General features: G+C 37.9%; 2 protein-coding genes across 4 annotated transcripts in view; both read left to right on the forward strand.

Annotated features, from left to right (window-relative positions):
* The window catches only part of PTPN22 (protein tyrosine phosphatase non-receptor type 22), a 47836-nt gene extending 41697 nt beyond the window's left edge, over positions 1–6139 (forward strand). For all 3 annotated transcript variants that reach the window (XM_054565069.1, XM_054565070.1, XM_054565068.1), the window contains 2 exons: positions 1744–1821; positions 6075–6139. In XM_054565069.1, the coding sequence (XP_054421044.1) occupies positions 1744–1821; positions 6075–6139 (143 nt within the window). The remainder of the gene's footprint in view (positions 1–1743; positions 1822–6074) is intronic.
* A 1999-nt stretch (positions 6140–8138) lies between these two features.
* Positions 8139–22141, forward strand: part of RSBN1 (round spermatid basic protein 1) — a 36396-nt gene continuing 22393 nt past the window's right edge. The window contains exons 1-2 of the mRNA XM_054564985.1: positions 8139–8844; positions 19424–20097. Coding sequence (XP_054420960.1) covers positions 8139–8844; positions 19424–20097 — 1380 coding nt within the window. The remainder of the gene's footprint in view (positions 8845–19423; positions 20098–22141) is intronic.

The raw sequence follows: 22141 nt of genomic DNA on the forward strand, positions 1-22141 counted from the left end.
CCTTAGCCTTATTTGCCTGTGTTTGCCTATTCCTCTTCCCCCTCCGGAAGGCTTGTAATGACTCATGGCTACTGAATTCCGCATGCTCTCCCTTTAGCCTGGATCTCTTACTGGTTTATAGTCAAAGCTGGTCCTGAACCAATTATTGCCAGTACATTCGATGCTCTGATTAAGTAGGCGAGTGTCATACCTAATATTTAACAATTGTTATACGTGGACACTGACCAATAACGAAGGAGGTCAGACCCCAGCAACTGGGGTGGCCATGGCGAAGTACTCCTTGAAAATCGGCCCTATCACAGGTCATCGAAAGGTAGAAGCAGCTCCACCAGAAGTGGGGGGCTGAAAATTGGGGCGAGGTGACTTCCTATAAGAAGATTCAAGTTCTATTATCAGAAGTAGAAGGAATTAATTAATGCTGGGCAGATGGCATAAAAATATCTATGACAAACCAATGTGCAAAATAGCAGTTTCCTTTGATATAGATCAAAAACTTTTGACATATATGACATATATCTGATATATATGACAAAACTTTTGTCTCCTGTTGTAGAGGAATAATTGTTTTCTTCCTGAGGGATGTAATTAACTCTCAGCTCGCAGGCAGCAGAGATGGGGATTGATATCTCTTAAACTTTCTCACCTGCACCCACTTCTTATTCATGTCTCTGTCGTTAACACCTTGCCCGATGGTTGGTATGTAGTAGGTACTCAATAAATATATTTTAATTGAATCTCATTGAAATTCAGTGTGTACTTTAGTGATTCATACTCAAGTGCCTCCGGGATTGGGAAGGTGTTTCTAGGATCCTAGTATTAGGTGTGCGTGCACAAAAATGCAGTCCTAATACTGCTTTCTGAAAACGCTGAAAATAAAACAAAAGAATACTTAATAGTTTCTCCCCAATTATATGCTGTTTCTTAGAGGGTTTATACCAACTTGAAATGATTTTTTTTCACTGCTAGACAGCGCTCCCACAAATTGCGGAGCATGTTTTCAAAATTGAGCAGAAACTGGTGTACGGATATTAAGGTGCTGAGACGAGAAATACAGGGGTGGGCAAAGTAGGTTAAAAGTTGTAAGACAAGTAAATAATACAATAATTAATAAATAATAAAAGAATAAACTGTTTCATGTACTCACAACTGTCAGCCTAGTTTTGCCCACCCCTGTATATGATTTAAGCCTATCTGTAAGTAGCTAAAATAGCAAAACAAAGAAACGTAATGCTTTTGGGAGGTTCTGGGCCTAATGAGAGTCATCTATAATGGGAAAAAAGTAGACTGGAAAGTGAAGAAAGATAATCCAGGAGTAGAGAATAGTGTAAGAAACATCGCAGACTTTGCCAAGTATGAACTAATGTGTGGAGCCAATGATTTAAAAGGGTATATGAGTGCCAAGGGGCAAAGTAAGGTGCACTCAGAAGCAAATTCCCCAAAAAGTTGTTTCACAACATAATGGACCTCATTCATAAGTCCTTCAGTGACTCTCTTTAGTGTTGGGTTTTACTATACAAACAGCCTGTTTGCAAAGAAGCCTTTTAAAAATATATACATGCAAAAATGACATTATAATGTCACCCTATTTGTAAGTATCTATATGTTGTTACATTTGATAGTGATATGTTTATTTGGGAGTATTACTTACTTTGGAAGAAATGTTTGATCTCAGTAATTACGTGGTCTGATGAAGTTATCTGTTTGTCTTCATTCCTTCCCTTATGTTGTTTACTTTGTTTCTAGATCTCTGTAATTCTTCCCCACCAAACAAGCCTGCAGACCCTGTTCAGCCAAATAACTCCAGCTTCTTATGGAATTTTGGTATGTGTGTTATTTTCCAGCAGTTAAAAAAAAGTTTACCTAAATTATTCATTTACAGTATGAGATAAAACTTTAAATAGGATTTGAGGTTGCATGTATAGATCCTTATATTCATACTCTTTTCCATGCAATTTATCTTTTTTATTTTTGATCTTAGCTACTGCTTAACATCTTACATAGGACTATGTATTCTATTACATAGAATTGCCTAGCAAGTGCAGAAAATAAACTAGCTAACCAAATGATTTTGTTGGCATGCAGTAAATGAATGTGACCAGCCAAATGAAAGAAATTCTGAGATGCCATAATACTCCAGTTCATATCCAAGCAAAGTTTAAAAGATGTAGAAGTGTGATTAAAAAACAACAGCAGTTGCTGCTCTCTTGTATAACTCATCAAACAGTAGGAGCTGAAGCGTAACTCTGTTTAAGAGAACTGCCCAATCGCCCCTAAGTATCAGCTAGAAAGTTAAAATAATTTTATATTTAGGGTGATATCATGTATGCTATTTTTTTTTTTGGTAGTAAGTGCAGCAATTAATGTAGGACATTACTGTTAAAAATTATTAACAAAAAGGACAGAATCCCTGAAAGGGCGTGGGGACCCCACCTTGAGAACTGCTGCTCTTTAGTATTGTCCTTATCAATATGGCCAAAATTGGGTTGCCGCCACATCCGGATTGCAGGCATCAAGGAGATGAGGGAACAACATGGGAGAGGGGGGCCTCCGCGTCTAGGCTTAAGGCACTGCCCTGGAAGCGGCAGCATCACATCGGCCCACATCTCCTGAGTTAGACCTGTGCTGCGTCTGAATTGCAAGACACTGGAAAGCGAAATACAGTTGCCCATTTCCGATTCTATTCCTGAAGAAGAAGCAAGGAAAGAGTTTGGTGGGCCGGCCGTAATCTGTGCCACATCTGGGGTACGGTCCCTGTCTCACCCTGTTCCTTGGGCTGTAAAATTTTATTTGGATTACATTAACTAAAAGGTTTATAATTAAATAAAAAGGAGTTAGAATTAGGAAAAAAGTCATTATTCTTATGAAATCACTTAGTTGAAAACATTCATATAGAATATTCTGTAACCTATGAAAAAGGCTTCACATTTTGCTTGGAACACAAATGTTCCCAGCTTCCTTCTTCTCTCTGAACCAGTGATACTGCTTGAGTAGCTCATGGCCATTCTAACTTGACAGGACTCTGTTATCTAATACAAAGATAAAATATTAGAGGGTTGCCTCTACATTGTTTCTTCTGAAACATGAACATTTTATCTACTTAAAAGAGCAGCACAACTTACTTATTGGCTTTCTCTTATAAAGAGATATTATAAATGGTAAGGATATTTTACTTAAAAATGTACATTGGAATTAAAAAACTTAGTCATTTTTAAATATTTTAATTTTCCAGGAATAGGCCTTCATGCAAAAAATGGTAGCTCACTACCGTTCTAAACTACTGAGAATTCATTGGTGAAAAAGACTGAATGCAGATATTCCTCAAATGTCAAATACTTCAGTACTTGCATATTATGTTCTTCTACTCTCAGTTCACTTGGGTTATAGTTAAGCAATTTGCACTGACTGAATGATTTTGTGACTATTGTGTGAAACTGTCTGTGCAAAATATTTTCCTTATATTTTCTTTTTTACCACTCAGAGGAGTGAAATGTACATGAACTACAATGTATGTCCCCTCCTCCCTCTTTTTTTTTTTTTTTTACCATCAACATTAATAAGTTTTACTGGGTTTCTTATTTTTATCTTTTCCTCCTCTTCTTTTCTTCCAGGGCTGGTATAGTTTTGTTGTGGTTTAGATGTGCCAGGCATTGTACTGGCTGCTTTAATAAATATTTCATCTGATACTTTCATGAATTCTGAAAGGTATACCCACGATTTAGCAAGATGATGAAATTCAGGGTTTAGAATATCTTTGAATTTATCATTCTCTGTTCTCCCTTTGTATTCCAAATCTTTCATTGCTCAGTTTGAACTCCTAAAGTTGCTAACGGTAAGAGTACCTTGAACATATACCTCCATCAAAGAAAAGGGAAGTCATATGTTGCTGAAGTGATAAAGAACCCATGTCATTATTTGTCATATATTTTGAAAGAACCTAGAAAAAGGCTTCATGGTGCAAAATTTCCTCCTCTTCCTTCTTTGGGGTGGGTGGGGGAGGAGTGTTTGAGGGAGAGACATAAATGATTAACTACATACTTAGTTCACCAGGATTGTTTATCACTTTATTTTTCCTAAGCTTTTCAAACATAGCCTCTCAGTAATTGAGGGCTTTCTGGGCTGAAGCAGAAGTATAAGTGAATTTAATACAATAATTTTATAAGGCAATAGTGCTTATTTTTCTGGAATTGAAATTTCCCAGTTTTGTTTTATTGATGAGTGGGTGGTGGGTGAAAAGCTGTAGATAAAGGATTTTATTTTAAAAATTAGATTACAAAATAAGCAAAGGATTTGAATAGACTTTTTTTTTCCCAAAAAACACATGTAAATGGCCAACAGACACTTGAAAAGATGCTCAACATCACTAATCATCAGGGAAATGCAAATCAAAACCACAATGAGCTATCATCTCACACCTGTTAGAATGGGTATTATCAAAGACAAGGGACAAGTGTTGGTGAGGCTGTGGATGGAAATGTAAATAAGGCAGCCACTATGGAAAACAGCATGTAAGTTCCTCAAAAAATTAAAAATAGAACTACCAGATGACCCAGAAATTCCACTTTTTGGTATATATCCAAAGGAAATGAAATCATTCTCTCAAAAGAGACACCTGACCTGCACCCCATGTTCACTGAATTATTTGCAACAGCCAAAACATAAAACAACCTAAGTGTCCATTGACAGATGAATGAATACAGAAAATGGGTAAAGAAAAGTTATATATAGGAATATTACTTACCCATTTAAAAAGAAAAGAGGAAACCTTGCCTTTTGCAACAACATGGATGGACCTTGAAGGCATCATGCTAAGTGAAATATGTCAGAGGAAGACAAATACTGTATGTCCTTACTTATATGAGGAACCTAAAAAACCTGAACTCATAGAAATGCAGAGTAGAATGGTGGTTGCCTGGGGTGGGGGCGGGGAAAAACGGGGAAGTGTTGGTCAAATGGTGCAAACTTCCAGCTATCAGATGAAGTAAGTTCTGGGGATCTAATGTACAGCAATAACTATAATGAACAGTACTGTATTATATATTTTTTTTTAATATTCACCCAAAGACAGGCTTAGAGAGGGGAAATGAGGGAGAGAGAGGGAGAGAAACAGTGATGTGAGAGAGAAACATTGATTGGTTGCCTCGCCTACATGCCCCAATCAGGGATTGAACCCACAACCTAGTCATGTGCCCTGACTGGGAATCAAACCAGCAGCCTTTCGGTTACAGGACCATGCTCCAATCAACACTGGCCAGGGCTAGAATATACACTTAAAAGTTGTGAAGAGAGTAAACCTTAAACATAATTACCACAAAAAATTTATGTGAGGGGATGGAGGGGTTAAGTAACCTTAATGTGGTAATCATTTCTCAATATATATGTGTATCAAATCACCATATTGTACACCTTAAACTGACATACAGGGTGGGGCAAAAGCAGGTTTACAGTTTGTATGGAAAATAATACAATAATTAATACATAATAATACAAGAATAAACTCTTTCATGTACTCACAACTGTAAATCTACTTTTGCCATACCTTGTACGATATATATTAATGATAGCTCAACAAAGCTGAAACAAAAGAATATCTTTTATCTAATTATTGCCATTATTAAATTTGTAAGTGTTCTACAGCTTGAAAATATTAGTATTCTATTGTTATCAGTTAAGCATAAACTATAAGACTATTACTAAATTGATCAAAGATGCTGCCTAACCTTTCAAAAAGATCCATGTATTTGTACATATTATAATATACTCTAAAATCCACATATCCATTTCTATATAAAAATCTTTTTTTCAATTTTATTTTAAAAATTTATGTTTTCAACAGTTGATACACAATATTATATTAGTTTCAGGTGCACAACAAAGTGATTAGACATTTACATAACTTGCAAAGTGATCACCCCTTATAAGTCTGATGTCCACCCGACACCATACATCGTTATTATAATATTACTGACTACAGTCCCTATTCTGTCCTCTACGTCCCCGACTGTTTTTTATTACTGGCAATTTGTACATCTTAATCCTTTCCTCCTTTTCACCTTCAGTTTCATTTTTGTTCCCAGGTTTTGCAAATCGTTTTTCAAAACCCAAAGGACCAAGGAGCCCACCACCAAGTTGGAATATTTAACAGCACTTTGGACTATAGTCTGCAAGTGCACCTGCCAAGAAATAGTACCAGAATGTGGCCAGCTAAAATAAATGCTCTGTATTCATAATGTTGACAGTGCAGATATGGTAACATGGTAACAGATCTTAAGAGAAAAGCAATACACAAATAAGTGCAGAACTTTTACATTTAATCTCATTTATATTGTTTTGGAAACAGCAGGGAGAGAGTTTGACACTTGAGCTTATGTAGAGAATGCTGTAGGAGAAACAGTTTGGGCATGGCCTTTTCATTTTGGGAAGTTATTTTTATTCGACTTTACTTTTCTACATAAATATAAACTTTAAAAGATTTGTAAGAATTGGATCTCAATTAAATGTCTACATTGCCAGAATTTACTATGAAAAGTGTTTTGAAAAAATCTTATCTTGTGGTTGCAGTACAAAATGACTGCTTGTGACTATTCCCTGGGAGTTACTTTTGCCTAAATGGAGTATACCTTGCACACCTTCCTGAATGTTATGGGAAACTGGAGTAGAAAGAAAAGAAGTTATATTTAAGACAATAAAATAATGTAAATAATGACTGTAATAATTTTTATCTGTGTATATAAACTAACAAGATGTTCAATTACATTCCTGATACATTTTAACCAAAGTTATTCAATGACCAAATAATCAACGAAATAACTATCTTTTGGTAGCATTTTTTTTCCATTTCAAAGGTTCTGGGTAAACAGGTGCAACTTATATCCAACCAGTCAGAGAGACTGTTAGTTTAGTGTTTTTTCTAATAAATATGGATCTCACATTTTAAGAATAGCTGATCTTTCTTATCTAATTTTATGTAACAAATAAATTAGTGGGTAATTATTACAAAGAATTTTCCAAAATATTTTTTTTTTAAATTTCAAAAAGTCAAATAGCAACGAATACTTAAAGGGCACTTATTTTTCAGTATTTTTCATTGGGAAGACAAATAAATGAAGACATAAATTGAGTGAAATATTGCTACCTGTTTATTGCAGCACACAACAGGTGCGCAAGAAACTTGTTTAGAAACTAACGTCACTGTACGGTTCAATTAGCTGAGTACTTCTCCAGGCACTAGTGGTATCAAACCACAGTAATTTTGTCTGAGTACTTCATCGTAATTAATCATCTCCAAATATCTTTATCAAGGACCAATATATATGAAAAGAATCTTAGGTAAAGCCTAAAGTGACGATGAAATTGTCAATGAATTTCTGAACGAGAGCCTCGGTGAACCGTGACGATTTCGGGCGTGTTCTCCGGTAGGCACACTTCTCCAATTTATGCAACCTTATACTTACGATTTGACAGATCTTTCAAAAATTTAAAATACGTCTTCCCGTCCACAATTTTTCCCTAGCTGTACAAATGTGTTCACTGGAGGGGAGCGGGTGAATGGCGAAGTGAGGCGGCGCTCACCAGGCTCCCAGAAGCTTCTTACACCTGCCTTGCTCGCCCTGGAGCTGTAACCATGGCAACGCTCGCGCGGAGGGTCGAAACGTTTCTGAATTGCAGCCCCATTAGATGTTAACGCAAAATCTCCCTCATTTTACATATTACTAAGTTCCCCTTTTCCTCTTCGTCTTATCACTTGTTCAAGGATAAAATGCCCGAGATTCTTTTACCTCACAAAGGTTAAAAGAGGAACACGAAATTTAAAAGTAACTATGGAGACCACCCACTCCGCGTAAAATGACGGGGGAACACAAGATGATAATAGGAACGCGCCGCCAGTCTGAAAGCCATTAACATTGTTTGGGCCGTTAAGGCGGTTGGCGGCAACTCTCCGCCCAGCGGCGGTTGCGTCGCAGCCCGAAGCGTGACTCGGCGCACGCTCTCTTTCTGCCTCTCCGCCCCCGGAGCCAGGGAGGCGGCGGGGGGCTGGGGGAACTACCGCTCCCATGAGGCTCTGCGCGGTCCAGAGTGTTTTACTATAGAGTTCGGGTGGAGAGGCCGGCAGAGAAGCGCTGGGAACGGCCGCTTCCGGCATGTTCAGCTCAGGATCTAGAGCCGCCGAGAAGTGGAGGGCGGCAGAGGGACTTCAATGCCCAGCGGGCCGTGCGCGGGAGGCGCTTGCGCGATACGCGGACGGGGGGGCGGTCGGGCCATTTAAATGTGTGTTTGTGGGTGAAATGGCTGCGCAGGTCGGAGCGGTGCGCGTAGTACGGGCGGTGGCGGCGCAGGAGGAGCCGGACAAAGAAGGGAAGGAGAAGCCCCATGCTGGGGTCTCGCCGCGGGGAGTGAAGCGACAGCGCCGAGTGAGCAGTGGGGGGTCTCAGGAGAAGCGGGGGCGGCCGAGCCAGGACCCCCCTCTCGCTCCCCCTCACCGGCGACGTCGCAGCCGCCAACATCCCGGGCCGCTGCCGCCAACGAATGCAGCCCCAACCATCCCAGGCCCGGTTGAACCTCTGCTCCTGCCGCCTCCGCCGCCACCTTCGCTGGCCCCCGCCGGGCCCGCTGTCGCTGCCCCGCTCCCAGCCCCAGGCACCTCGGCCCTCTTCACCTTCTCGCCCCTGACGGTGAGCGCGGCCGGGCCCAAGCATAAGGGCCACAAGGAGCGGCACAAACACCATCACCACCGCGGCTCCGACGGTGACCCCGGCGCCTGCATTCCGGGCGATCTCAAGCACAAGGACAAGCAGGAAAACGGCGAGAGGACTGGAGGGGTGCCCCTGATCAAGGCCCCCAAGAGAGGTGAGAGCAGGCGAACCGCCCCGAGCTTGGGCTCTGGGTCTCTCTCAGTACAGATATCCCGCCCCTTTAGCACTGCAAGACGCCAAACCCCTGCCTAGCTCCTGCTGCTCTACTCCCCTAAGCCCGCTGGGGTGGACTCTGGATTTCAAACCGCTGACACAGTCTGACCTACTTGAGGCTTCTCGCTCCCAGGCCGAGCTGTCAGTTACTAACCCCCTTGCCAGGCCCCCCACCGGCTGCTCCCAGAGCCTTTACCAGCGTTTGTTTTTAAATTCCGTAGGGTTTTCGCGCGGTGCGGTTCTTGGCGTGGGATTAGTAGGTGGCGTATTAAAAACTGCCTTTTTAAAGTAGAGGCTTTTTAGCTAAAATCCTTTCTTTCTGTTTTCCTTGATGGTTGCCTTTAATATTTACTCTGTTGCAAAATCTTCCCGGGTATGGTTTGGGCCTCTAATGAGTTTGAATTCTTTGAGAGGTTTCTCGACTCCCAGATTACCTTTAGTCTGTAAGGTGAAACGTCAAACGCAGTTTATCTTCGTTCTTTTTTATCTGGAGGTAAAAATCATTTTTAACTTTCATACTAGGTCTTAATTCTCAGAAAAGCGATGGGGAAGGTTTTCTCTTCCCTTTGATCCTAGGAAATAGGACCAATCGGGCCCCTAAAAAGTGGAAAGTGTGCAGTAGTAGAACCAGAGGCTAGAATTCCAGTTGCATTTTATTTTGTCGACACAGCAAATTGAGAATTTATTTAATTCCAATAATCTCGGCTAAAGTCAAGACTGTTTAACTCAGAGAAAGCGTAGGACTACCTAATTAAGTGTGGGTTCTAGGGAAATTAGGGTGGCCACAATTGGTGTCTTTCTGTTTCCAAGTACCTGTAGCATTTGTTTATAGTCTCTGTAGAAGAAGAGGGGGAGAAGCTGTATGAATTTTCATGATGCCGTTCGTTTGTATTTTGTATATGATTTTATGTGATTTGTTAGTTGTATCTCCTCAAGAAGATTTTAAGATACTACTTTGTTTCTTACTACCGGGCCAGACATGTTAATAAGCCAGTCTTCCAATCCAAAGTATTCTGAGTCTTGGGTTCTTTCTTATGTTTGGTCTTAGACTAAGACTGAGGCTAATTAATTTTGGGGGGTGGGGGGCGGTGCTACTTCCAAATGGTGCCGCAAATAATTGTCCAATAGTATTTATTGAATTTGGTTAAGTCTTTCTTCCTTTGATGGTATCCATATCTTAGCCTCAGTAATAGTGCTTGTGCCAGGCTGGCCAGAGTGCCCGTTTCCACCATCAATATGGACTGATCTTGCTCGCTTTTATTTCCACCTTTATTTCTCATCGCTTCATTTCGTGTGTGTGTTTATGTTTTAACTATACAGAGCTAGAGGTAATTTTAGAGATCATCCAATTTAAATCTGTGTAGTAAAAGGAAACTATGGCCCAATGTAGAACAAGTACAAATATTTCAAAAAATGTTAAATGAATCATTGGCCTGATAGGGAGTAGAACCCAGACCTCCTGAATCCCAGTTCCAGTTTCATCCCTCAGCTGCATGATGTTGCTTTCTCTTTCTGCCATTCGTTTTTTCCACTTCTTTGCTTACCCTTTACTTTGGTATCAGGGTGGCAGTAGCCAGTCCCATCAAGAATTTCTGACCTAACCATTCTAAATGGTGCAGTTTTGGGGGACAGTGGCAATTACATGTATAATAATTCACAATGTGCTTCTGGAGATTGCACAGACCTCATTTTATTTTTTTAAACAAACAAAAACAAACCCTTAACCCAGTGCCGTCCGACAGCACTTTCTTCAGTGGTAGAAATGTTCCATACCTGTGCTGACCGGTATGGTAGCCATTAGTCACATGTGGCCCTTGAAACAAGTCTCGAAGACTTGAAATGCGGCTGGTATGACTGAGGAACTGAATTTTTTATTTAATTTAATTTAATTAAATTAATTTATCATTAAGTAATTCCTTTTGGCTAGTGGCTACCACACTGGACAGCATAGCTCAGAGCATCTGTAGTTTGCCCATATGTGAAGAAGACAAGTGAGTTGGGATTGGGTCTATTCAGCTTTCTTAAAAAATTGAGTCATAATTGACACATAACATTAGTTTCAGGTATATGACATAATGATTCAGTATTTGTATATATTGCAAAATGATCACAATAAGCCTAGTTTAAACATTTTAACCTTTGAATGGAAAACTGTTGGATTACGAGTCTGGGAGGAAAACCAAACACCATGGCCTCCTGGATACATGACACACACTGGCATTTTAAAAGTTCTGAGAACCCTACAGAAAAGAACCTGATTTAACCTTGTTTAATCCTGGCCTTTGCACGCACTTTGGATACCTTTTATTTTTTCCGCTGTGCATCTTTATACTTATTACTGTGGTGTGCAGGGGGCGGGCCGCTGGAGTCAACCTGAGTTTAAATCTCCGTTTAACCGCTTACTGTCCGACCGCGGGCAAGTTACTTTAACCCTCCTCGGCTTCACTTTTCCTGTTTGTAGAGGAGGGTTGTGGTATTTCTTTTATAAGGTTGTTATGCAGTTTAAATGAGGCAAAACGTGGGAAGCACTTAAAACAGTGTCTGGCTGCTATTAGGCACTGTCAGAACTGTTCTTTTATCATGCTTCATCCTTGAAATAGCTCTGAGATTAATAAGGAGAGTGGCTAGATCCTTGTTATTTATGGACCTATGTTTTCCCTTCCCTTCAGATTTTTACAAACTACTTTAACTTCTTATTTTGAGGTAATAAAATATTCACAGGAAATTGCAAAAATAGCATAGGCAGGGGTTCTTTCCCCTAAAGGTTACATCTTATATAACTATTGTATAATATCAACACCAGAAAATTGACATTGGTGTGTGTATGTGTGCTTCTGTGCCATTTCATCACCTGTAGATTAATTTAACCACCGCTGCAATCAAGATTCACAACTATTGCAACACTATGAAGATCCCCCTAATGCTACCCATGTATAGTTTTTGGAACTCACTATGTCTCCCCACCTTCCCTAACTCCTTGTGGCCACTAATCTCTTCTCCAGCAACCACTAATTTAACTCTATAGGTTCATGATTTTGAGAATGTTATATAAATGGAATAATAAAGTATGTCATTTTTCTGAGGGTTTTTTTTTTTTCACTAAGTATGATGTTCTTGAGATCCATTCAAGCTACTGTATGCATCAGTAGCTCACTCCTTTTCATTACTAAATAACATTCTATGGTATGGCTATACCACAGTTTAACCATGTACTTACTAAAAGACTTTTTGCTTTCTAGTTTAGCTTTTATGACTAAAGCTTTATGAACATTCATGTTCAGGTCTTTGTGTGGGTGTAATTTTCATTTTTGGGGGAAGGCAATTGCTAGATCATATGGTAAGTGCATGTTTAGGTTTTTGGGTTTTTGGTTTTTTTTAAATACATTGCCAAACTGTTTTCTGGACAACCCCGTACCATTTTACAGTCCCATCAGCAATGTATAGGAGATATACTTCTTCCACATCTTTGCCAGTATTTGGTATTGTTACTGTTTTTATTTTATCTGTTTTGATAGATGTGTAGTGATATCTCATCATGGATTTAAGTTGCATTTTCCCAATGGTTAGTGATATTTAACATCTTTTCATGTCATCATTTGCTGTTTGTATATCCTTATCATTAAAATGTCTGTTTTTTGCCTGTTCTCTTTTTTTTTCCCTTTTTCATTGAATTTATTGGGGTGACACTGGTGAACAAAATTATACAGGCTCCAGGTGCTCAGCTCACAACACATCATCTGTGCCCTGTACTGCGTGCTCAGCACCCCAACTCAAGTCTCTTCCCATCGCCATTTATCCCGCCTGTACCTCCTCCTCCTCCTCCCCTCTTCTCCCCTCCCCTCTGGCTTTTTTGTCCATTTTCTAATTGAATTGTTTGTTTTTTTTTACTTAGTGAAAGTTCGAGAATTCTTTATATATTATAGATAAGAGTCCCTTGTCAGATTTGTGGTTCGCAGATATTTTCTTCCACTCTGTTGTTTGTCTTTCGGTCTTCTTAACAGGTTCTTTCACAGAGCAAGTTTTGGATTTTGTCGAAGTTCAATTTATTGATTTTTTTTTTCTTTCATGAGTCATGCTTTTGGTGTCATGTCTAGGGTCTCAAGATCTAGGTCCCAAAGATTTGCTCCTGTTTCCCCCGCCCCCAAAAGTTTTATAAGTTTAACTTTCACGTTTGAATCTGTGATCTATTGGAGTTAGTTTTGTATAAGGTGTGAGATTTAGGTTGGAGTTCCTTTCTTTGGCCTATGGATAGGCAATTGCTCCAGTACCTTTTGTTTGAAAAGACTATTATTCCATTGAATTTCTTTTGTACCTTTGTCAAAAATCAGCTCCATTGCCTACTTTGGTATGACCTGTGAGCTAAGAATGTTTTTTATATTTTAAATGGCTGAAAGAAAAAACCCCACGGCATGTGAACATCACTTCAAATTCAGAGTCAGTGCCAGGAATACAGTTTGAACGGAACACCACTCCGCTCTTTCAGAGGTGTCGCCCACGGCAGCGCCTGTACAGCAGCCGCGGAGCCGTCGCGGAGAGCGAGCGCTCGGCCTGCCGGGCGTGCTCCTGGCTCTGCGGCGGAGTTTGCTGACCCCCTGCGGCCACGCGCTCGGCCTGGCCGCGCTCCGGCACACCAGGCCAGCAGTGCTCAGTCCAAACTCCTGCCCGGCTTAAGCACGCACTTAGGATGCCAGACGTTGGGAGCTGCTCATAAATAGTTGAAGCAAAAGTTTAGTCTGTAAATGCTAAGGTAGACTTGATTTATCTGTAAAATGGAACATAAAGGGATTTGTGAAGAGGTAAAGTAACATGCTAAACTTTTCTAGTTAAAAAGGGATAGAACTGAATCTGGGAGATAATAAATATTGAGAGACTTAATCTTTTTTAAAAAAATTCCTTCTAAGCAGCAGGCTAGAGTCTTAAACGGACGGTCACCTGTGTCTTTTGAAATCTTAATTTTTTTCCTCTCCTCCTTACTGCTCATTAAAAGCATAAAACAAACTTCCTCCACAAAACCCATCAAAGGGAGTAATGCTTCTGTTTAATTATTCTTGGTTAAATTTGTGATTTTAGTAATGTTTTTTAAAAAAGGAAAAGGGTGAGTCGATGCCCGTAGCTGTCTTCTCCACTGTTGTTAAATGACAGGATTGCTCTTGTGTGTCCCCTGTGAGTCAGCCTTTCTTTCTCACATTTTTTCATCCTTGACCAAATGCCCAGCTGCTATCTTAGAGAACGCCTGTAAGTCAGACTGCGGATCGAAATTTCCTCTGATGTCAAAAAGCAGTTGGCAGGAATTTTAAATCCAGAAATACTTGTTTTGGTGATAGAAGTGGGGGATTACTTTGGGATTATACAGAGAACTGAAATAAACAGATAATCTTATTTATCAGAGCACCAACTTCAGGGACTGATATTTTTCCTTTCCCAGGGAGAGGCAAAAAAGCCCTTAAGACCATGAAAACTTTTGCATAACATAATGCCATCTTTGTGGTCTTGCAGGATTATCATGTAGTGGACACTCAGTAAAATACTTGCTGGATGAAGTAATGCTTCCTTTATTAGAGGTTCTTCCAAGCTGCCTCAAGCCCATTAATTGTAATTAGATCATTTTAGTTGATCATCCAACGGGAATGCTGCGGAGAGGAGCCTGTAGAAAAGGCAGAAAGAATGGAGAGGAGTGTGTGTGAAGAGTTTGAGTTTTGGAGTCAGACCAGTGAGATATTTGGATCTTGGTTGTCACCTACCGGGCCTTGTGACCTAATGTAAATAACAGGCAGTGTTTCAAGCTGTTATCTTCTCTGTAAAAAGGATTTATGTATCTATTTTACAGGTTTGAGGGTTAAAGTGAGATAATACATGATTACTAGCAGACATGTGGTGAATAATAGTTTTCTTCCTTTCAGAGATTTATTTTCCCTTTTATATGTTTCTTTGTGGTACAATACATTGTACTCTAGACTGGTAATTTCTAGCTCTAGTTTTGATATCTCAGAGTTACTGCCAATTATCTCAAGGAATATTATCAAATATTATGAAAATGATAATAAGGATGGTGTGGACTTGTGGTCAGATACTGTGATGAGGCCTCATGTTGTCGCAGTGCTTACAATAAGTCTGAGATAGATATTAGTATTAATATGTTTTAAGATGAGAAAATTGAAGTTTAAAGAGATTTATGACCTTGCCTCGAGACCGGTCAGCAGTGGAGCTGGGACATTAGCCTAGGTCTTTCTAACTGTAAAGCACCTGCTCTTAAAGAGCACACTCTACTATCTCTATAATTCAGATGTTTTGGAGTAATAACATTAGTTAACATGTAGTGAATATTTGTTATGTTCTAGGACTATATGTACTTTATATGCTTTGTTTACTCTGCACATTGATTTTATGAGGAAGTACTGTTATTTCCCCCCATTTACCAATGAGAAGCATGGTACAAAGAAATAAACTTGAGAAAGGTAATACTGCTAGGACGGGGATTCAGACGCAGCCCGCCACCCTTGGAACGAATACAGTGGGGCGGAGGGGGCAGTAAAGGGAGGCGGTGTCACAGACATGCACTGATTTACTGAATAATGACCTTCAACATGAATAGTTTTTAGTGTTTCTTTTTTAGTCAGGTTTTAAATATGGAACTGGAAGAGCTTAATAAAACCAAAAAGAATTTGTTTTTAGAAAACTTTAGTCTTTTTTCTTTATTATGATTAATAAAATAGTAATTGTTTTGTTTTTGCTTGTTGTACCTCATGATTTTTTAGGAATAAGGGTATTACTTTTTTTTTTCACTTCTAAGCTATAATTCAAGCCTAAGAATAGTGTTATGATTTGTGGTTTACAATATGGAAAGCTCATTTGTTTTTGCATTCATGGAAATTTGAATAATGACGTTAAATAAATTATGCTATTTGATAGTTGATAATAATGATATTAAAACATACGATTTTATTGAATGTCATATGTTAATCTAGTTTTAGTTGTGACTTTTTTAAGGGCAGCCAGCAATTTGTCTCTTAGATGAATGTTTGTATTTTCCTCTGGAGAATTACATCTCTTTATAATTAATCTCACAGTTTGATATGTGAAAGCTTTCCTAATCACAGATACAATGTAGCTTGGCTCTTTTTCTATAAATGAACTCTTGTCAATAAATTTTAGCTTTTGTACTCTAGGGAGATACTCAAATGTTACTTCCTGGATACATTTTTCTTAAAGTTCCATCACAGTTTTTCTTTTCTTTCCAAATTGACATTTTAATTTTTAAATTTATTTTAATTTTTAATTTTTATTTAAGTGTAGTTGGTGTGAGTACATTCTATGTTGGAACGCTAACACACTCTACCAGAAGGGGATTGTTAATTCTTTAGACAGTGACTTTTAAAACATTGAGATAATAATTGATATATAATAACATTGTGTGAATTTAAGGTGTACAACATATTGGTTTGAATAATTTAAATTGCAGAGACATTGACTTTTAAATAAGGATTTTAATTCAAGGCAAGGCACCCTCAATATTCTCATTAAGCAGTCACGGCTAACTTCATATAATAACCTTTAACAACTTTGTATATGTTTGCCATTCTCAATTAGTTACCACCATAATAATTCAAAAACAATGATTATTTATTCATGGAAATTCATTAGCTAGTGTGACATAAGTTGTTTCAGATTTCTCTATAAACAAAAATGAGCTTTCTATATCTCAGCCTTAGATAAGAATCAAAATTTGAAGAACAGGGTTAGTGAGTAGAGAGATCGAAATTTATTTCATGTTTTAAACTTTTATCATGTTGAAGTAGGAGATTACAATCAATTTAAGGCCTTTTTCATTTCCTTATACAGTGGGGGGTTTTTTTGTTTTTTTTTTTTTGAGATGGACCATGTTGGGTTAATTAAATGGTTCTTATGAGTTTTGGAATAAAACCCACAGAGACTTGGCTGTGTTATATTAGGAATATCGTTGGTAATCTGATAGCAATAACGAAAATGTACTACAATCAAGGCAGCTCCTTGGTGTTAATTTCAGTGGCAGATCTAGGTTACAATTCATCTTCTGTAAATTCATCTTCTGCATACAAAATACCTTCTGTGAAGCTTAAAATAAGAGGATCTATTCAGAGATTTTTTTTTTTCCTGTGAAATTGCTAAAACATTTAGCAGAGGGTAATTAGATGATTTTTCTAAAAAATTGGATTAACCTTTATATTTAACAACATTAACATTTAGTTGCTTGGCAGAATTGCCTATATTATTGATTTGACATATAGGAAAAGTACTTAGATTAATTTTATTTGGTGATAAATTGATTGTGACTAAGTGTTTTAATGAATTCTCAAAGATTTAGTTGTATGTAGAATAAAAGATTGCTTTTTCTCTTGCCAATTTAAATAACCTGATGACATGTATATTTGGTCAGTGATCTCAGTTTAATTACAAGGGATGTTCACACGTGGTTTTCTTTTTGTTTCAAAGCAATCATTAAACAGAATGAAAATCATTTGGTATCTATACATTTTAAAGTCTTCGATTTAAACTTTTAAATATTTTCTTTAGAAGGGTTTTATAACCTGTAATATGTGGTGATTAGAATGATTTTGTATAGAGCACTGCAACTATCATATATTTACATATTATGTACCAAGTAAAATTTTTATTGTTAAATTTATTGAACTTGTTCTTCCCAGGTATAGTAGTAGGATTAGTTGAAGTACCTATCTTAACCCTGAATTAGTTGAATCATGTCAGAAACAGTATTGTTGGGTGCATAAATTCTATACAATAAATACCATACTGTTTGCATATTACTATTTGCAGTTCCATAACACTGCATATTACTATGCAATAAATATTCTTGTTGGGTGCTTGAAGGTAGGTCAGGACTATATCTGATATTTAATCCTAAAGAATTCTTGCTAGGTATATTTCCAACTAGTAAATAAAAGATGCATCCTATTTTGGGTTTGTCAATCCATGATAAACCCTTAAAATTAAAAATAAAAATTTTAATTATAAAAGTAATACATGTTTTTGTACAAAATTAGAAAATACAGATAGGCAAAAAAAAAAAAAAAAAAAAAGCTAGACATTTATAATCCTACCAGCCTAGATGACTACCATTAACACTTTGATACATATTTCTCCAGATAATTTTCTGTGTTGTATATATACAAAACATATATAGGTAAGTCAGACTTTTTCCTCTCTTTAGGTACTTTGCTTCCCCCTAGAATAATTTTCTCTCAAAAAGGTGCTTGTCTTATTATCTAGAACTCAATGTAAATGTCACCTCCCAAAGAGAGCTCCCCAGCATCTAGTAACCTACTGATAACTTTCTCTTTCTTGTCCAGCTAGATTGTAAGGTCCAAGAGAGTAGAGATCATGTCTGTCTTAGTTAATACCATATTCTTAGTGCCCAAAAGTGTCCTTGGTACATAGTAGGTACTAAATAAAAGTTTGAGTGAATGCATGTTTAATATTATAAAAATAGGATAAGATTATGCGTGTGGTAGATGCTCTGGAAGGAAAGGTAAGATATCTTTATCTATATATCTTTCTATACATATGTATACCTGACTTTAGATTGCTTACAGTCTAGAGGAAGGGTGGAAAACTAAATAAATAATACCACTGAATGTGGTCCCGTGCTGTGATGGGAAGTAACAGTAATAAGGAAGCACATGGGAGGAGTTGCTATCCAAATTGGGTGGACAAGAGTTACTAAGAGAAGGCTTTCTGCACGAGGACAATATAAAGCATTTTGTAAGCATGCAATTTGTCAGTTCTTACCTTCTATAATATACTTTGTTAACGGTTGGGTAGTATTTTATCATATATAAGTACCAGAGTTTAATCAATATCCTATTATTAGACAGGAGATTCCCTAAAGAACTGTGTCATGAATGTTTTTATGTATCTTCAGATATTTCCTTAGGTAATTTTTACTTGGGAGTGGAATTTTTGGATCTGAGAATTATAAATAGTTTTGTCTTTTGGTACACACTCATTTTAGAGGGTACCAAATCGCCCTTCATGACAGTTGTGCCAGTTTCTACTGCCAGCAACAGTACGTGAGAATGCCGCTTTTTCTTTTTGCCAATTTGATAGGCAGAATGATGTCTTACAGCCTAATTTCCCTTTGTCTGATTCACCTATATGTATCATAATAATGTGTAGACTGACAGCAAAATATAATGAGCTTCAATGTAGATTTTACAGCAGTTACTGAACAGATAAACCATTCTGTATGGCATATATGAAATCAGTTACTTCTCTGTCTCCTTTAGTTTTTTGATTACAGGTCATAATTAAGTTTTATCTGACCTTTGCATTATCTGCTCTTTAGCATACTCTTCAAGCCGGAATGTTATTGTACTTTAAGATTTTTGCCTCATTCATTTTATAAACATGTAATGGGAAATTCATAGAAACAGAATAGGCTGTTTAATTTGAGGTCAGGTACCTTAAGAAGCTTGTATGTTGACACTAGACCTAGCAACTAACTTGTTTTTAATTATTGTGGCCAGAAACACCAGATGAAAATGGTAAAACCCAGAGAGCCGATGATTTTGTCTTGAAGAAAATAAAGAAGAAAAAGAAAAAGAAACACCGAGAAGATATGCGAGGAAGACGCCTTAAAATGTACAATAAGGAAGTACAAACTGTCTGTGCTGGCCTGACGCGCATCAGTAAGGAAATCCTCACCCAAGGGCAAGTAAATAGCACTTCGGGAGTTAACAAGGAGTCCTTCAGGTACCTGAAGGATGAACAGCTGTGCCGCTTAAATCTGGGCATGCAAGAGTACCGGGTACCCCAGGGGGTGCAGACGCCTTTTATGACTCACCAGGAGCATTCTATTCGTAGAAATTTCTTAAAAACAGGTACTAAATTTAGCAACTTTATTCATGAGGAACACCAGTCGAATGGTGGTGCTCTTGTCCTTCATGCTTACATGGATGAACTCTCATTTTTGTCTCCAATGGAGATGGAGAGATTTTCTGAGGAGTTTCTTGCTTTGACATTCAGTGAAAATGAGAAAAATGCTGCTTACTATGCTTTAGCAATAGTGCATGGAGCGGCTGCCTATCTCCCGGACTTCTTGGACTATTTTGCTTTTAATTTCCCCAACACTCCAGTGAAAATGGAAATTCTGGGCAAGAAAGATATCGAAACAACCACCATTTCAAATTTTCATACTCAGGTAAGGTGAAATCCTTGTTAAATTACTTAGTAAGTACAGTTACAGTATCTCAACAGTACTAACCTCATTCTGCTGCATAGGACATACCAGCGTGTTCATTCTGGTAAATGTGGTTCAAGTTGTTTGTTTATTCTTTTAATTGAAAAACCTTGATTGCTGAATTGGGTTGTCACTTTTTACTTGCTTGGTCTAAGAAATGCTCTATACATGTTATACATGATTACAAATCTTTATGGAAAACCAGCTTGAAAACTAATCCGTTCTTTCACGGGTCTGGTTACGTTAGCGTGGAAGGTGTGATTTGGATTTGGTAGCCTCAAGGTAACTTAGGAAACTTAACCTTTTGTGTCCTAATGAAGCACATGAGGGCATCGGGCTATTTATTTGCCAGGTTTTTGCTGTTTCTGTTTTTTTTTCCCAGTAACTTGTTGGCAGTCTATCCCAGAAACATACCTTCTTTATGTGACTTGGAAGTATCACTAGGAAGACCGCCATAGCCGCTGCTCCTTTGCCTACGCACTACTATAGGCGAAGATATTTCCGAAGCCTTGCTTGGGCAGCTAGGCTTAAGTCAGCAGGGAAACCTCTCCTTCCTAAGTGGTGGTTTTTAACCAAACTTTTTTTTTTTTTTCAGTGAAGTTATTTTAGGGCATAAAATGAAGTTGATAATATGTCCTAGGTTTTTTTTTTCTTGCTTGCTTTTGTCATAAGGATTATGAACATGAATGGTTAGCTCTAAATTTGTGTTATAAATACAAATTCTACACAAGTTTAGTGGAGAATGTTGCACTCTTTAGAGATTTAGGATTACATAACCTGTTTTTTCAGGTTATGTAATAATTTGCTGCCATTCTTTTCCTTAAGACTTTTTTTAGGTCAATAGACTGTTGTTTCATAAGACACTCAGCTGTCTGCCTTATGGTGGTTTCCAGCCACTTTGATTTGAAACCTCCTCTAACTTAAATCTTTTTAGTAATTCTTACCATTCTTGCCTCCAGTGAGGGGAGTGTCCAGTTTAGATTCATGAGCTTCAGAATTTCTCTAATTGAAGTTCTCTCTGCAGTAGAGAGAGCAGGAGCAGCCAATCTGGAGAGGTCGCAAGACGGGGCTGCCCAAGACGTTGGAACACGATGTGCAATAAAGGGCTTCGTCTTGGATTTTGGCCTTGTTACCACAATCAGGTACCGAAGTGCTGACTTTTGTAGTAGATTTTGTTTTTTCTTTTTCCTTTTTTTTTTAAAAGAGTTTTGCCCCTTGAAGGTGAAGGAATCCTATTTTTATCAATATTGCAGAATGAACTGAAAATAGTTCTAATGTAGTCCCTAGTCCCCATAAGTCCCTCTTTAACAAAGAAAAATACTGCTGAGAGCAGAGTTAATATGCTCTGTCACTTTTTTAGTTTAGAAAGATGCAGCAAATTTTCTCTTCTGATCATTAGACTAGGAGGCATATCTGAGAAACAAGCCAGAAACTTGGGGGAAAAGTCTTGGTTTTGCGATGGTGACTTTTCAACTTTAATATTAGGCTATATATGAATCAAGATATTTAGGTATCTCTTCCTGGCCTTTCAGCCAAGGTCAAGTGAAGATGTTTAGCGCCAATATCTCTAAATATTCCCTGCTGATTTTTGTCCTCCAGTTAATTTTTTTAAATGGAGCTGAAATTTCAATGACTGTACCAACAACTTACCTTGAGATTTACTTTGATATTTATAAAAATAACCTCTTTTTAACATCATGTCAGATTATTTTTAAATTAGATATCATGAAACACTTCAACCACATGAGAGTATTGAAGACAATTGAATATAAGTCTTGTGCTCTAGTTATCTTGGCACTTAATTTTCTTTATGAATTTTGTCATTGGAGAGAAGTATGAGATGGGTATGGGAGAGGAGGTTGGTGTAGCCCATGAAACTTTAAATTTGCACCTGTGGAATCATTGGCAGATGTTGGGATGGCAGTAGTTCGCATTTATGTAGCACTTTGTGGTTTGTAGAAATGCTTTCGCATTCATATCTAAATATTTTAAACACAATGCATAT

Source organism: Pteronotus mesoamericanus, unplaced genomic scaffold, assembly GCF_021234165.1.
Source record: "Pteronotus mesoamericanus isolate MK-2021 breed Mesoamerican mustached bat unplaced genomic scaffold, CSHL_Meso_final scaffold_99, whole genome shotgun sequence".
NCBI lineage: Eukaryota > Metazoa > Chordata > Mammalia > Chiroptera > Mormoopidae > Pteronotus > Pteronotus mesoamericanus.